Raw genomic sequence first — 17399 nt, forward strand, 5'->3', positions numbered from 1 at the left:
ATTTTGAGTTTTAGTCAATACTACAGCAGATTTTGCTAGTTGCAAGCCAGTTGTACTTCATTGTAATACATCAATAATGTGTTCTTAAACTAGAAAAAGCCAGTCAGTAAAAATGTTTTGCTTGAGGACAACAAGGGTCAGATTATTGTACTTAGAAGAAGACCATGGAAAACAGTGGAGAATGTGTTGCTTTACAGGTACAGTGACCGCTGCAAATGCCAGCACTTTGAATGATGGTGCTGCTGCTTTGGTTTTGATGACTGCAGATGCTGCGAAAAAGCTAAATGTCAATCCACTCGCCAGGATTGTTGGTATGGAATTTTACTTTCTTGTTTAGCCATATTAAATGTCTCATGTTGTTAAGTCATGATTTTGTGACATGTAAGTATTTCTCCCTCATCTTTTAGCTTTTGCTGATGCTGCAACTAATCCGATTGATTTCCCGATCGCTCCAGCTTTTGCGGTCCCTAAAGTAAGCAGTTATTTTCTTTTCATTCACTAATCATTGTTTCAGCCCATTTCAATGTTGAGTTTTTATTATTCTTTTGTCCATTGTTTAGTTGTATAGTTGACTCTGTTTTGTTATGTAGTCTGTAATGGCTCTGAGAACTTTTGGGAAACAACTAGGACAACTAGGGAATCTAATGGGCTGAGCTATCCCGAAATGCTATTGGTTCCAAGGCGGTCACGTTGTTTGTGAATGCCATTTTTCTGACCAACATTCATTCAGATCATAGTGAAAAAATAATAGGCTATTGAAATATCATGAATTATTCAAATATGGCCAACTGTTCTGCTTATGCTTGCTGCAGTGCAAAACCGAGAAGTGGGAAATGGTTCATTTTATTACCCTTTTTTTCCTGCAAATCAACCTCAACCTGTACCGTCTTCAATTTATTAACATCATTTGATGCAACTGACTGGTTTTCTTTGGGGGAACAGACCGAGGGTTGTTAGCCTAGGTCCTATAACTAGCAATCAGATAATCTGAATCACATAACATCTTACATTCTGGCAAGGGTTTATCAATGTCTGTTAATAATAATAATAGCCTACTAACTAGAAAAGCAATTCCAAGGAATTACCAGTGCATGAAAATGCAAAATCTATGTAGGGCAGCAGCTATCAATTCTTTTTGGAATCGAGTATTCTACCGATTATTTCATTGTAGTGTTGCACGGTGCACCGATACTACAAAAGTATCGCAATACCCTGAAATTAAAAATGTCACAATGCCTAATTTTATTAGTATCAATACTTTTGAGAATGACCGTGTTCTTTTGAAGTAACATGCATGTGCACAAGGCATGCTTCCAGCACCTCCTCCCCTAACCTGTCACTGTGCGTCTTTTCTCCTCACACACACGTAAGCGCAGCTGTCATGCTATAAACAGCGAGACATGGCTGCTAGTTCAAGTGATGCTATGGTAACACATAATAATAGGCTAATATCAAGTTGATTTGCTCACTTGCATCTCTCAAGTTTGTGTTGCTAACCTACCTAGGCTGTGGGATTTTGGTCATTTAGGCCTACTATTTGGGTTCAATATAATTTAGAAATAGGCTAAGCAACCATCGCAAACTTTTACATCTGAAGAGAGATCCTTGCTAACTATCCCGCTAGCTCAGGTCACGTTTGACAATAGTGCTCGCTAAAATCATTAATGAACATTGCAAGCCACTTATCTCTTCAATGATCCCAGAAAGATTTTTTTCGACTTGTACATTTTTTGAACATTTATTTTATCTAATGACATACAAAACATAATTAATTGCATCCACATATCCTTATGCGCTATGTGCAACTTTTATTCACTAGACTAAAACCGTGAGACAAGGCCAATCTCACGTATCTCTTAAAGTGACAGGCACTCAATTACACCGACACATCACCAATGTGCACTCAATTAGACCTAGAACACCACATTAAAGATATGCCTAAGTGTAATAGTTTAAAAATAGTTATAGTTTTAGAATAGTTTTCAAATTGCTAAATATATTTACTAGTAATTATGCAGAATATATGAAATATGACATAAGCCATCATTTTCCATGTGTGTTTGTGTGGAGAGAATCAAGCAGAATCTGGGATGGCCACTGGTGTGAATGAACACACTACAGTACAGTATATTCAATATTACTGATGATGTCAAGGTGGTGGGGATTCTTGCAATTCTTGACTCGAGTAATCGGATAAAAAATAATTTTGCATTAAGTGCAATTAATATGCACAACAAATGTCATGCTGTAAACTAGCCCTAATCACTTCAAAGTAAATTAATATATCTGTTTTATGTAGATTTGTGCATCTGCAGCATCTACCAATACTACCAAATAACCTCCCTTACAAAAAACTGAAAGTGTTTTTACTACAATACAGTGCAGTACCTTAGTAATTTCATGTCCAAAATACTGAATTTCTGCACTAAACCTACAGTAGGCTATTATGCCGTACAATACAGTTTCCAGTGTCCTAAATACTGTATTTCCTGCATAATAACTGCAAATATTTCCTCAAAAACTGCAAAACTGTTTTGATACTCAGAAAACTGCAGTTTTGACACTTGAAGTAATGTAAGTTATTTTGGGCTATAATAATTATGTCTGGGGTGGGCGATAGGTGAAATAGTCTAACCTAACACAGGGGGTGTGTGTGTGTGTGCGTGCGTGCGTGCGCGCATAAGAGAGAGGAAGATAAAGACGAGATGAGTGTGTGTGATGAGTGTTTTTGGCTCACTTGTAATTTTACATAAATTAGTTTACTACTTAAAATTTAAAGCAACACTAAAGCACTTTTCCTCTGTTGCATGCATGCTATTTGTTTATCTGTCACCGCCTTTGCAAATAACATGTCCACGGACACGGCAGAGTATGTTGCATGACATCAGAAGCAAGTAAAATTTGTAGTTTCTTATGTCTCATTCCATCGAACTACAGATCCGCTACCTGATCTGGCAAACTTAGGCTACATAGTGTGGTTATAGCAGATAGAGGGCCGCAAAGCGAATGCAGAAGTGCCATTCACCCTGTTACGAGTTGATGAACCACTGAAATGATTTTGGAAACATTATGGTGGTTGCTAGGTTTTTGCTAGGGTAATTAAGATGGTTGCTAGGGTACATATGGTGGTTGCTATATCAAATAAAATGGTGATATAAATAAAATAAAATAAATTGCTATGCTGGTCACACCAAATTCACACCATGCCAGTACTGTGATTGCCTGTTGGCCCTGAACCTGTCAGTAGTACTTATGTGAACGCCTCAGACTGGTGTGGCCTTCCTGCACCTTGAGGTGAGCAACCTGAGATGGATAATTTTTTTGTGCTGCTCTTCACCTCAACCAGGTCAAAAGGAGGCAACTCTGAAGGGTCATACACCCGACTATCTGGACTGGCCCCGAGATGCGGTGCGTCAGGGTGAATGACGAATCCTGCTGCTAGCACATTAATTCGCATCAGTTCAGCATAGTTTGGCAGCACTTCAGGCTCCACCAGCAGACCACACTTCATTGCAGTTGTTTGCTTTGTGGAGCCTCTGATCATCTGAATAGCTGCAGACTTCTGCAGCCAATTGCAGTGATTGAGTCAGATCTCACAGCCCTGCTCTGATTGGACCAGCAGAACCAGGAGCTGTGGATTTTTGCAAAACAATTAACAGGCTCTAGGTGGAGATAGAAGTGCTGGCTTTTTTTCTAAAACCTGCTGATTTATGTTGTTCTGTCGGTGCATAGTGTTGGTCTCAGTGAATATGATCAAAAAAATCTTGCCAACTGCAACTTAAAAATGGTTGAGAGCTGGGACAGAATGGCAGAGAGACGAGTGGCAGACAGAGCGTGATGTCACTTATTGGCTATTGGATTGTTGAGTCACATAGTTGCAAATTTCCAACAATGATGCATCATTCCACAAAATGGTTTGTCTTCTCTATCAGGGAGTTATTCAGTAAGCTTAACAATAAACATATAGCCGTAACTCAAAACAGCTGTTAGGCTTATGTCATTTTGATCTGTAAAAATGCCACATTTAGCCATTCCTAAATTCTGCTTACTGCACATTAATTATAGGCTAATATATTATTATATTCAATATTCATTATTGAATGCTTAGCTGGAATGATGTTTTTCCCCATCATCCTATAAAGCAGGTGTCCCTGCGGGCATGTAATTGACCTTATTCACCCAGCAGCCAGAACAAGGCTACAGGGTACCATCTGCTGGACTGAGGTGTAATGGCAAGTGTACCCTGTAGCCTCATTCTGGCCACCAGGTGAATAAAGCGAATTGGGCTACAGGCTTTCTACAGGAATGGCATGTTTGAACAGGCACTGCACTAGTACTGACCAAACACGGCACAAAAGACCAGACCTGTACATTGAGTACTTTTTTTCTCTCCAAATTGTGAAGAACGCTACAGTTTTCTTCCACGGCTTACACACAAAATCTTTGCATATCACACAATTTCTAAACATGTCCTCAAACAACATAACCCCAAACCAAATCTGCGAAACCATACTCATTTTTAGCCTTTGACTCAGTTTTCAATTTTATAAAACACTTTTTGTAGTGTCTCTTCCTTCTCCTCTTCCTTTCAGTGCTACTTTGCTTTCAATTTCTGTTGTTGACAAGGGCTGATCTGTTGCCCAGTTATTAGGACTGATTGTTGAGTTAACAGTTATACACCTACAGTAAGTGTCATTACACCCAATAGTTGTGTTTGATCAGTTGGTTCATGGGTGTGTATTTTGAAAGGTAGTGCCATGAAATTGCAGAGGAAACATTATTTGAGATTTCTGTGTTTAAAGTAGAGAAATGTGTGTAGTGTTTTGCTAAAAATGTTAGGCTGACAATGTGCTTATAGTTGTACAAATCTGGCCTGACATTTTGCTATTTGAATGTAAGGTTTCACTAACTGTGGAGTATTTTTTATTTTAGTGTTTAATCAATCCTAACAAACTGTTATGCATATGGCCACGTGCATCACATGTAGCCCACATGTAACGGTGACCGATAATCCAAAACGTAGTTGTATGTCACAAGCATTTTCGGAGTGAGTGGAAATGTATGGGAAAATGGGCTGCATGAGTGTGTGAAAATAGTAGCTCTTTCCACACCGTGACAGAAACATTCAAGGCTAATTATGTTCAGAAGCTAATGATGGTATCGTGTGCATGACTGTGAAAATCAGCCCTTTCCATACATAGTAAATAGCATCCAAGTAGAAAGACATGTAAAATGTGTCAATGTTTAAATGTTAGTTAATGTTAATGAATATTAGTCATATGCAGATGAATGCACACATGAATGCTATATGCTATATTTTCAGGTTCTTGAGATGAGTGGTGTGAAGAAAGATGATATTGCAATGTGGGAGATAAATGAAGCCTTCAGTGTTGTGGTTTTGGCCAACATCAAAATGCTTGATCTTGACCCAAATAAGGTTAATGTCAATGGAGGAGCAGTGTCACTTGGTCATCCAATTGGGTAAGAAACTTTTCAGAGTAAAACAAATCAACACAAACTCTACCTATTCTACAGATAATTTTGTACATATTTATTTTGAAAACACTAATGGTATTGGTCTCCGATAGTAAAATGATGAGCTCTTCTGATGGATTGAGAATATTTTAATTTGGTGCCTGAGCATTGCCCAGATCAAAACTCAATACTGTTTGAACAGACCCTGTATACCTTTGGAATTGTATCAGTTCTGCTACTGTCACTTTAACTTTGAATTGTTTGCCTCTTTTTAGCATGTCTGGAACTAGAATTGTGGGCCACATGGTGCACAGTCTCCAGTCAGGGCAGTACGGACTCGCAGGGATCTGTAATGGAGGTGGTGGTGCATCTGCTATCCTTATTCAGAAATGCTAGCATGTGTGCTGTCTTATGGTCCTTCTGGTAAGATTGCAGCCTTGATGCTTGCTGTGTACATGTTACTAAACAGCATCACAAAGATACCTTAACAGTGAAAGCCTTATGACTGTTTCATTGAAACCGATCACTTTTGAAATATCACTCCCATTTGCTGACTTTTTACTCCATGTTGTATAAATTAACTGCCATAGGAATACTGTCAGGAATCTATAGTCAGTTACTATGTATTGCATTTACTTCCTTTGATAGTGAAATTATTGAAAGATTACTGTACTAATCCTTGAACTGTAACACAACATATCTGGAAATTGGAATCAGTGAAGGAATCAGTGAAGACATAGGAATGGGAGGCTACACTTGTGTTCATCTGTACTAAAGGAAGGTGTTTGTAATACAAATTGTACACTCCTGAGGGAATATTGTGAATGTAGAGCAAAGCTGATCCCCTGTAGTTTTGGCCTTTTTGTTTCCTTTGTTGACAGGTTTGCACTGTACAGGATATAAGCTCAAACACTCATTTTCTTTAGTTTCAAAATAAATCTGAGGTGTTTGTTAAAGTGGTATGACTCTGAATATAATTTAAAATGTTCATTTTGTAGAATTGAACTGGTGAATAAGAATATTGCTGACCAATGACTGTGTAAAGATTGACTTGCAGATTTAAATTCGGGTCTTGGGACCCCTAACAAGGTACAGTAGAATGACCCTAATAACAGAGTAAAGTTAGATAAGATAACATAAGAGATTCTTCTCATGTCTACACAGAGACAAGGTAAAAAAGCTTTGTAGCAAGGACAAGACAGTTAAAGGGATATTCCACCCTTTGGGGAATTGCACTCATTTTCCACCTCCCCTTGAGTTAAACAACTGATTTTTACCTTTCTCCAGTTCATCCAGCCGTTCTCTGAGTCTGCCGATACCACTTTTAGCTACAGCCTAGCATAGATCATTGAAGCAAATTAGACCATTAGCATCTCGCCTGCTAGCATCACGTTTAAAAGTGACTAAAATTTCCGGTAATTTTCCTATTTAAAACCTGTCTCCTCCCAAGTTAGAAAGTGTAATAAGACCAACGGAATATCAAATGTAGCAATTTTCTAGGCTGATTTGACATGGAACTATACTCAGAATAAACCATGATGCCCAACTAATGTTTTATTATCCTTAAGTCATTTTAGGTGGCCATCTTGGATTTTCCCTTAAATTACCTTAATGAACCCCTTCTGAAATGGACACCCCTTCTGAAATGATGATACACACAATCATGTTTACCACTGCCACCTCCAGCTATGTTGGACGAATGGTCGAAATAAACATTGTATGATTAGTGGACACTGTCGTGCAAATGTAAAGATGCACCTCCATTCACAGACGCACCGTGACTATCACTGTCAAAATCGATCGTCATCTCAAAAAGTCAGATATTCTCCTTCAGAATCAGAATAGGTGAATAGCAGATCCAAGACTTCATCACACATGAAGGTTTTATTCACCATTTGGTGTATTTCTGCAGCAATTTGTGCAAAACTATGGACTGAATTACTTCCATGTCAATACAAACATGCACATCTTCACGTGTTCACTTGTAAGTTGCTAACAGGTTAACAACTATGGTTTTGGGAAAGCACCCCAGGGCTGCATGTCTATAAATGGTTGTAAGTGTAAATAGTTGTATGGAAAAAATGCTTTCAAGTAGGCCTTATTAACAGAGCTGCTCTTGATTAGGTCAAGGGCTCAGATTTCACTGCACTTTCAACTTCTGGACTCAAACCTTTGTTCAATAACATGTCACTTGTAATGGCAGATCAGCTGAACTTTTTTTTTATTTTTAGTTATATAATTCATCAAATTAAATTCATGAAGTTAAAGTCTCCATCAACAAAAATGTAACAGCAGAGGACTTTTTATTTTGAATTTGTTTTGTTAAACAACAATTGATTTAACAATTAATATAATCAGTAAGCAAAACTAAGGTCAGATGAAATAATTCTATATTTAGATGTAGAAACTAGCTGGTTGGTACAGTATAAATGGGTTGATATTATGATCAGCCACTGTAGCTGTTCTCTCAGGTATGTGTTTGCGATAGTATCTCCGCAAGGCCGAACTGCCAGGATGATGCTCACGAACATGTATGAAATATTCATCTGGTCTTCCAGAAGTGAAGCCACAGTCCTCACACACAAATATCTTGGAGCGGCGCTGGCGATAGGTGTACTGCTGTCGCACGCCGTGAATCTTCCTCAGGTGGGATTCCAGAGAACAGCGTTGGGTGAAAGCTTTTTCACAGAGTTCACACCTATATGGCCGAATGCCTTGCAACAAGGCACACAAGACAGTCATCAAACTGTGGCTCTCAGAACATGTTAGTACACATTGGCATCATGAGGAAGCACTTGCTTAATTGACTTGAGAGGAACACTGGTGAAGTTTGAAGCTTGGGAAATGTCAGGATCACATTTGTGCTGGTTAGAAAGCTTTTGAAACATGGATAACTACACAAATTTAGCCGTGTTTACTTTCTGCATTATGTCACATTGAGCAAAAATAGATCAGATTTAAAAGTGGGCACAACTTCAAAAAAGACTTCTGGTGTTCCAATGTGGTAAATGGCTATTAGTCATATGTGTATACGTTCAAATAATGCCTCTATTTTTGTGCTGTTCAGAATGTTGCCGCATTTGTCATCTGTGTTTTTGTGTTGTGTGTTCACCTGTATGGGTACGCATATGCCTCTTCAGGTCAAAAGTGTCATTGAAACCCTTTCCACAGTATCTGCAGGGGTGCCTCTTCACGAGACTGTGGCATTTTAGGTGACGAGTTAGCATCCTCTGAAGAGGGAAAACCTTGTTGCAAACTGGGCATAAGAAATCACTAGTGCTGGAGGGAGCATGGACCTATGAATAACATTGCAAAAGTTATTGTCATAAGATTGGAATCCATATTAATTTCTAGTAATCCACAGCAATAAATTGGATACCTTAATAGGTGGTGCTGCTGCAACACCGTTATAAAGAGGACTTTGAATATGATGCTGAACTGGCAAAGAATAGCTCCTCTGTAGATCCTCTATTGTGGTCTTATTGGTTGGTTGTGGCTGCTGTTGTGGTCCAGGATCAGGAATTACATGAGGAGTTTGTGCTTCGATGTTGTGATTGTCTTCAAGTATGTGATCTGATTAATTTTTTTATAAAGCATAACAAAAAAATGAAATGTGACTTGGTGAAATGCTTTAATAACTGTTATTTGTACAAAACTGAAATATTGATATAATGACTGACTTGCCCTTGATGTAGTTAAGACAAAGCAAGGGGATTTGTAGTAAGAAAAAGGGGTCACCTTGAACCTTACTTCTTTAATACTAGGATTTACTGTCATCTTAGATCTGTTGTGTTGCGCTCACAGCAGCGGTAATAAATCAAATAAGGTAAAAAAAAAACTCTGTCCTTGCCTCTATGGCAGAATCATAGTCTCTGACCATTTGTTTATTATTATTATTTATAATTATTTATTGCAGTTTTAGAGAACTTCCTACATAACTTATCAGAACAGTCAAGCATTATTAATTTCTCTAAAGTAGACTAGTGTAAAGTAAAAAGTGTGATTTGTCAAATATATCAATTAATGTAATTGCAAGAACTGAATTTTCAAGATAAATTTCCAGAACTATATTAATAATTAGTCAATGAAAAACATTCATTGAAATCTTTGAATGAAACACTTTGAAATGTACCTTGTTGTGTTGGTTGTCTCCATCCAAAAGTAATTCCCTGTTTCCGTTTCACTAAAAATGACCGAGGCATTCTCCTGTTATATTTCACACCGTTTTAAAAGAAATACGGAGCTGAAGAACTGGACTTCTCTGCCAGTATAATTCAGTACCTCTTCAGTGTCTCCTCTTGTACTCTCCAGTATTGACATAGAGAAAATCACTGTCCTCATTTTCATAACTCTTTCTAGATGCACTGACTGAGGAGCACACACCTGTGTGAATATGCATTTGCACAGCTTTAACTGGTCCCCCACTGGTTTTGCATGCCAGGTAAGGACAATCTGGTCTCCTCATTCAACTAGACCAGATGCAAATGGTAATCTGCCTGGCCGAGCAGAGGCCTTGGCTGAGTAACAGAAGCATGCGTAGCACATGCGAGTAGAAGCATGTTTTTATTTCTTTTAGTCAATTGTCTGATGGATTTGAGTTACTATGGTTCTCAGACAAAAGCCATTCAAATGTCTCTTACTGTTTACTGACTGTTCACCATGGGTAGGAGATTATTGTTTTTCAAGAGCTCTTAAATATTCTTCCTGAGTGTCTGTTAACACAACAATAACTTTAACTTAACCATGAACAATATTTGTTAATGTTATATACAACTAGCAAATATTTTTTAACCAATCTTTTAAAGTCTAGAGAATGGAGAATGTTGGGAAGAATGGTGTAAATCTTCCTCTTGTTCTTGTAGACTGGATACAACATTGAGCTTACTAATAAAGCAAAATTGGAATGAAACTTTAGCCGTTTCCTCACTAATTTATGAAACACAAATCTGAAGCTTGGGTTGTAAACAGTGCGTGAGGTTAATTTCTTTGAATACTGACTGAGATGCAAATGAATTTGCCAGGACACACCACTCACTATGCAAATGATCTCAAGGTCACACCATTACTGAAAACCCTTTTTATTTGTAATTCTGATTGATCACAGGATACTTGGTGAATTTTGACAAATAAATTGTTCTCCTAAAATTGCACCGTAATTACATACAAATGTAGTGCTGATTGTTACAGAGTTCAAATGTCATAACATGAAATGCAGACCTAAAGAAAGGCCTGGGGGAGATGACAAAGAGTTCAAGTCATCAGTGCTGAAATAATACTTAATGCATTCAACAGAAAACAAGGTAAGTGTGAGTCATATTTGGCAACACTATGAAAGACCTCCGGAGAGAAAGACTGTCTTTGGGCATGCACTGTTCTCATTTCATTTGCATAGTAACTTGAGCTATGACCAGGTAAAGGAACAATGTTTGACTGTTAAATATTGCATAGTGTAATGTGAGCTGTACCCGAATAACTTTCAGGATTAATAGTGATTCTAGTATGTATCCCACAAGGAACATCAGACACATCAATGCCCATTTAATTCATTCAAAGCATTTAATAAATAGATAGAAAGTTGAATGGTAAAGGATTTGGGATGTTGCTATTTGAAATTGTTGTAGAGAACTCATGGCTTTTTATTTCAGTACCCATGACCTTTGAAATGTTAGCCTACTCTTAAATACTTTGTTGAAGTCTAACTGCATTCAGGCTTTATGTACTCTGGTACCCTGCATTCAGGGTTAGGATTGGTGGTAAAGGACCCAAAAATACGGCGAAAATCAGGAGACCAAAATATTTATTTGATCACAACAAATAAGTAATTCTATGACAGCCAACAGCACATGTGGGCCTACTGTACGATCTGCTCGTGTGTGACTTTCCCTTCGTTCTAGTCGTGTAGCACAGCCATAACCAAAGCAAATGAATGGTGTGGGCATCAATCGGCACAAAGTTACAGTGACCTCGTGATGCGAACAAAATGCTTTTTATATTGTTCACATCACTATTTGCATGAGCCACGACTTGCAATAATAATATCTAACATGTTTGATTTTGTCTTAACGCCATGACTAGAAAAAGACTGATCTCAACACTACCTGCTTGCCTTACATTTAGTGAAAGGCCTTTTCAAAGGTATGGCACATGGACCGGCTGATTTTTTATTAACAGATGGAATGTCCAACAGACCGGCATTAAGAGAGCAAAGAGTTTGTGCCAATGGATAAAGGCTCAGTTAAATAAAGTGGTGTAAGTCCATATAAAGCAGTGTTTCTAAAGTGTGGTCAGGGGACCACTGGTGGTTCACAAGTTATCCCAAGTGGTCCGCGAGCAGACGTGGTAAAATATGCCATTTTAAATTATATGAATCCTCTGACACAATAAGAAAGGTGCAAAGACAACTAGAAATGTAATGCCAGAGGAATTACAATAGTGGATGGAAAGCTGCTGGGTTAATGTTGGTGGGGAGATTCCTGAAAAAAAAAACATTGAATCACTTAATCTTTGAGTTCATACAAACCCTTGTACCAAAAAACCTTGTGCGTCAGGCATTCTTGAGATATCACACTCAAGGTGGGTTTGGCCTTGACATTTGACTTCATCATTGAGTCCAGTGGCGGACCGTGCGTTCAGTGGTTAGGCCTTCAATGATGACTATTTTTTGACAAAAATAATAATAGGGTGTGTTACAGGGGAGATTTTTTTTTTACATTTCAGCGTTAAAATGTGTGCAATTTCCCAGCATTTCATGGTGTGGGGGGGGGAGTTTTCTCTCTCTTACGCGAGTCTGTGTAGCACTAGAAGCACTAGAATCTTCGTTACAGAAACAATTAATGCTCCGATTGCTTTATGGTTAACAGATCATCCTCAGCAGCAAAGTAGGCTGCTAGGCTATTTATTTACCACCCATATTCACAAGTACATTATAAACTGCTGCCTTCTGCTGTCCAGTAAAGCTGTGCAATTTAGTCCATGTCATATTGAAAGTGAACACCAAGTGTACTCAAGTATGGGTTTGTGCAGACAACTTTGAAATATTTAGGCTATCGGTTGCCTAATTTATGTTCATGACTCGCACGCTCGTATAGCACTGCCACCGGTCTACAAAAATGTGTCCAAACCATTTAGTAGTTTAATCTGACATCAGCAAACTTGCTTCAGACTGTGGCTCTCCTATTTAGCTGTAGCTTTAACGTTAACGTTACAGTGCAACTGTTCTAGGTGCCGCACTGCTCTGATTACTCACGTGGAACTGCAATAGGCTATTCTACAGTGTTTGCCAAACATAGGCTATTTCGCGGTAGGCCTACACTATGAGAAAATGTCTTAACAGAAAATTATTTAAAAAAATGTCACAGCAAACCACCATGCTATTAAACTTAAAAGTCACCAGATGTATTGCCTTATAGCCTATCTACAGTTTGTGTATTGCCCTAATGCTGCTACTGCTTGTTGGCTATTTTAGAATGTCTGATAGCCTGGTCTGATGGTCTGATTTCACCAATAATTTCCACAAAACTCAGAGAGATAAAAAGTCCGACTAAACTAGCAGGGCAGGGAACCAAAGACAAATTACAGTTTTCACATAGATGCCGATCCAGACATCTTCACCAAAGCCACCAACTCAAACACAACTTCAAGCTAGCATACAGTAGAGTAACCAAGCAGACACTGCAGTCTGCAAGCAGCACAAAAACAGTATTTTTTTATATAGAAAAGGGCCAGATAACAAGCAATCCTGCATAGGTTACCAGCTACGTGCAGAGCTAGCTGACGTTATGTACATTTTGCTAACATGTAGTCCAGCTGACACTGTAACGTTACATTAGCCTATATTATTTTGCTATAAGGCTTATCAATATATATGTTTTAAACAAAAACGGTCAATTTACTGTTCATAACTATAACCATAGTCATGTCAGTGTGACATCATATGTACTTTTCCAGTGAATGTCTGTCTGTCTGACTGACAGAAGTTGCTCACGAAGTTAATCACGTAAAACAGACAGTGTCAAAATTCGTGATGAACGGTTCCGGGTATTCTTTTCTAACATTGCAGGCCCAACTGAAGTCAGACCTGCCTACCTCGCCATAACAGGTCGATTTGATTGGCTAATCAGTCAGATGTAACCATCAATCAAGCTGAATCCAAACATATGATTTCTAATGGTTGCTTAGGTACCGAAAACGCAGTGATTCCTTGTGAAGACCTGATGCGGGACTTAACAAGAGAAGACGTGCGATTGGATACAAATGTATCGCACCCCCTCACTATTTGATAGATAGATAGATACTTTATTGATCCCCAGGGGAAATTCAAGTTTTGTTCACACAATCTGCCAATCAAATCACATATCGGACAGCGGTGGGATATCAGTAGTCAAGAACGATCGGGGAAGGAGAAGCAGAAGCAAATAATAAATGCTAAAGTACAATGTTATTAAAGACACTATTATTTTTCATTCGTTTGAAAATAGTTATGCCTTGATGGCCCTGACGGTCCGCCACTGATTCACACCAAATTTGAAGCATGTGCGTCAAGCCGTTCTTAAGTTGTGACACAAGCATGAAAGCTGGCCTTTGGAAAATGTCATTCAGAGTATGCAATGCAAGACTACTGTACCTGCATACGGGGCTTTCAGTTGGTGTTGATGACTGCTCATTCTGCAGCCAGCTAACAATGACTTTGTCAACGTTAAAATAATTGAATCAACGTAGCACTGCAACATTTATTATGACCGCCGCGCAGCGGAGCGCATCAGATTTTTTTTTTCTTTTTTTTTTTCGCATGTCCAAATTTCCGTCAAGGATTCCCGAGACACTGTAAGACCGGGGTACACGAAACTTGGTGAGCATGTAACCCCACATGAATAGCATGGAACCTCCTTTTTTCGTTTTGATCTGTAGCCCCCCCGCTGGACTGGACCCCCGAAAGGAGGGTAGGGCAGACACAGTTTTCTGTGAATATCTCGAGAACCGTAGGGTTTAGGAGGACCATTTTTTTTTGTATGTTGGTCCATGTCAACCCATTCCATAACCACTCATTTCATGTATAGCGCCACCTAGTTATACACAAAAAAGTAAAAATGAGGTGTTGTAATCGCAGGTATCTGTGAACAAACATAGTCAAAACTGCACAAAATTGGAAGTGTAGGATCATGTGAATATCTCAAGAATCGTAGGGCCTAGGAGGTCCACCTTTTTTTTGTATGTTGCATGTCAACCTATCCCATTACCACTTATTTCATGTATAGCGCCACCTAGTTAAAAATTAAAAAGCAAAACATTAGGTGTTTTCATCACAATATCTCTGGCTGACATGGTCAAAACTGCACGAAATTGAAAGTGTTTCACCCTCCGAATGCATGCCAAGTTTCATGGACTTTCGTTCATGGGGGGCCTTACAATAAAATAATGTATGTGTACATTTAGTGACCGTACACCAACAAGGATTCCCGGGACACTGAAAGACCAGGGTACACGAAACTTGGTGGGCATGTAACCCCACATGGATAGCATGGAACCATAGTTTTTCGTTTTGATCTGTAGCCCCCCCGCTGGACTGGACCTCCCGAAAGGAGGGTAGGGCAGACACAGTTTTCTGTGAATACTGTGTCTTGAGAACCGTAGGGCCTAGGATGACCATTTTTTTGTGTATGTTTGCCTCCAGGGTTCATGTAAATGGACCTGGTCTACACTACACACAAAGGAGCATACAAAGCCACCCCCCTCCCCCACATTGGACTTTCAGACCATATCACTGTTATGCTAATGCCCGCATACAGACAAAGGGTAAAAAGCGAACAAACCGGTTAAGTAAGCAGGTAAAAGTGTGGCCTGAGGGAGCCTCCGATGCTCTTCAAGACTGCTTTGACACAACAGACTGGGAAATGTTTAAGCAGGCAACCACTTACAACAACCGGACAGACATAGAGGAGTATACAGACACTGTAACCTCTTACATCACCAAGTGCATCGATGATGTGACCCACACAAAAGACATCATCACTCGGGCTAACTGGAAGCCATGGCTGACAGGGGATGTCCTGAGGCTGCTGAGGGCCAGAGACAAAGCCTACAGAGCTGGGGATGAAGCTGGCATGAGAACAGTGAGAGCCAACCTGTCCCGTGGCATCAAGGAAACAAAAAAGGAATACACTCACAAGATAACCACCCACTTCAAAGACAGCAGGAACGCACAAAGCCTATGGCAGGGCATTCAGGCCCTCACGGACTACAAGCCCGCGCCACAGAGCTGTGAGAGCAACATCCCTCTGCTCAACAACCTGAACCGCTTCTTTGCTCGCTTTGAAGCACAAAACAGCACCTGCCCACAGAAGACCCATCCCCCTCTACATGAGCAGCCCCTGTGCCTCTCTGCCGACAGCGTGAAGAGGACACTTGCTGCTATCAATACCCGTAAGGCAACAGGTCCAGACAACATCCCAGGTTGTGCGCTGAAGGATTGCGCAGGGGAGCTTAAGGATGTCTTCACAGACATCTTTAACACTTCCCTGAAGCAAGCCATCGTCCCATCATGTTTCAAAGCTGCCACCATCATACCTGTGCCGAAGAAAACTGCTCCATCCTGCTTCAATGACTACCGCCCTGTGGCACTGACACCCATCATCATGAAGTGCTTTGAGCGGCTTGTCATGTCACATATCAAAGCCATTCTCCCCCACCCTGGACCCCTTCCAGTTTGCATACCGAGCCAAGCGGTCTACAGAGGATGCAATCTGCTCTGCCCTCCACCCAGCCCTCACCCACCTGGAAAAAGAGACTCATATGTGAGATTGCTGTTTATAGACTTCAGTTCTGCATTCAACACCATAATACCACAACAACTCATCTGCAAACTTGACAAACTGGGACTCAGTACCTACCTCTGCAACTGGCTACTGGACTTCCTCTGTCAGAGGCCCCAAGTAGTAATGCGTGTTGGCAACAATACCTCAAGCAGCATCACACTGAGCACGGGGGCCCCCAAGGCTGCGTGCTCAGTCCGCTGCTCTTCACCCTGCTGACGATGACTGCACTGCAACCTACAGCAACAATCACATAGTGAAATTTGCTGGCGACACAACTCTGGTGGGTCTCATCACCAAGGGCGGCGACACTCAATACAGGTTGGAGGTCGACCCGCATGGTGCAGGGACAACAACCTCCTGCTGAACGTCAGCAAGACCAAAGAGATTGTTGTTGACTTCGAGAGGTCACACCCAACACCTGCCACTGACCATCGGCGGTGCTGTGGTGGAGAGAGCGAGCAGCACCAAATTCCTGGGGTGCACATCAGTGAAGACCTCTCCTGGACCACCAACACTGCATCACTGGCGAAGAGAGCTCAGCGCCGCCTGTACTTCCTCTGCGAAACTCAGGCGAGCAAGTGCTCCACCAGCCATCATGACCACATTCTACCGAGGGCACCATTGAGAGCATCCTCTCCAGCTGTATCGCTGTGTGGGGCGGAAGCTGCACTGAATACAACAGGAAAGCCCTGCAGCGCATAGTGAACACAGCTGGAAGGATTATTGGTGCTTCACTCCCCTCCCTGAAGGACATTTACACCACCCACCTCACCCGCAAGGCGACCAAAATTGTGAGTGATGCAAGTCACCCTGCTCACAATCTGTTTGATCTACTGCCCTATGGGAAGAGGTACAGAAGCCTGCGCCCCGACTACCAGACTCACCAACAGCTTCATACACCAAGCTGTAAGGATGCTGAACTCTCCCCCCCCTCCCCCCCCCTCAGCTACATAACATCCTGGACATTGGACCCACAATGGCCGCCTGCACTACTCCACTTGCACACTTGCACACTTGTACACTTTACAACTTGTTGTTGTTGTCCTGAAAACACAACACTTCTGCTGCTCTTACATAACTTGCACCACTATGCCACTTTCTTTCTTACTTAGG

The 17399-nt window shown here is 40.5% G+C and overlaps 2 protein-coding genes across 2 annotated transcripts in view; one reads left to right on the plus strand and one right to left on the minus strand.

Annotated features, from left to right (window-relative positions):
* acat1 (acetyl-CoA acetyltransferase 1) overlaps positions 1–6431 on the plus strand; it is a gene marked incomplete in the record, with an annotated part of 12725 nt that extends 6294 nt beyond the window's left edge. Inside the window, 4 exon segments of the mRNA XM_048238136.1 lie at positions 198–311; positions 408–472; positions 5324–5481; positions 5751–6431. Of these exon segments, the coding sequence (XP_048094093.1) occupies positions 198–311; positions 408–472; positions 5324–5481; positions 5751–5871 (458 nt within the window).
* Positions 6432–7793: 1362 nt separating this feature from the next.
* zgc:171929 (uncharacterized protein LOC100124596 homolog) lies at positions 7794–8768 on the minus strand (the record flags this gene model as incomplete). Its single annotated transcript, XM_048238075.1, has 2 exons — positions 7794–8189; positions 8588–8768. Coding segments are annotated over 2 exons (501 nt in total), but the record flags the coding sequence as incomplete, so codon positions are not given.
* Positions 8769–17399: the final 8631 nt, after the last annotated feature.

This window comes from Alosa alosa, chromosome 2 (assembly GCF_017589495.1).
Source record: "Alosa alosa isolate M-15738 ecotype Scorff River chromosome 2, AALO_Geno_1.1, whole genome shotgun sequence".
NCBI classification, from domain to species: domain Eukaryota; kingdom Metazoa; phylum Chordata; class Actinopteri; order Clupeiformes; family Clupeidae; genus Alosa; species Alosa alosa.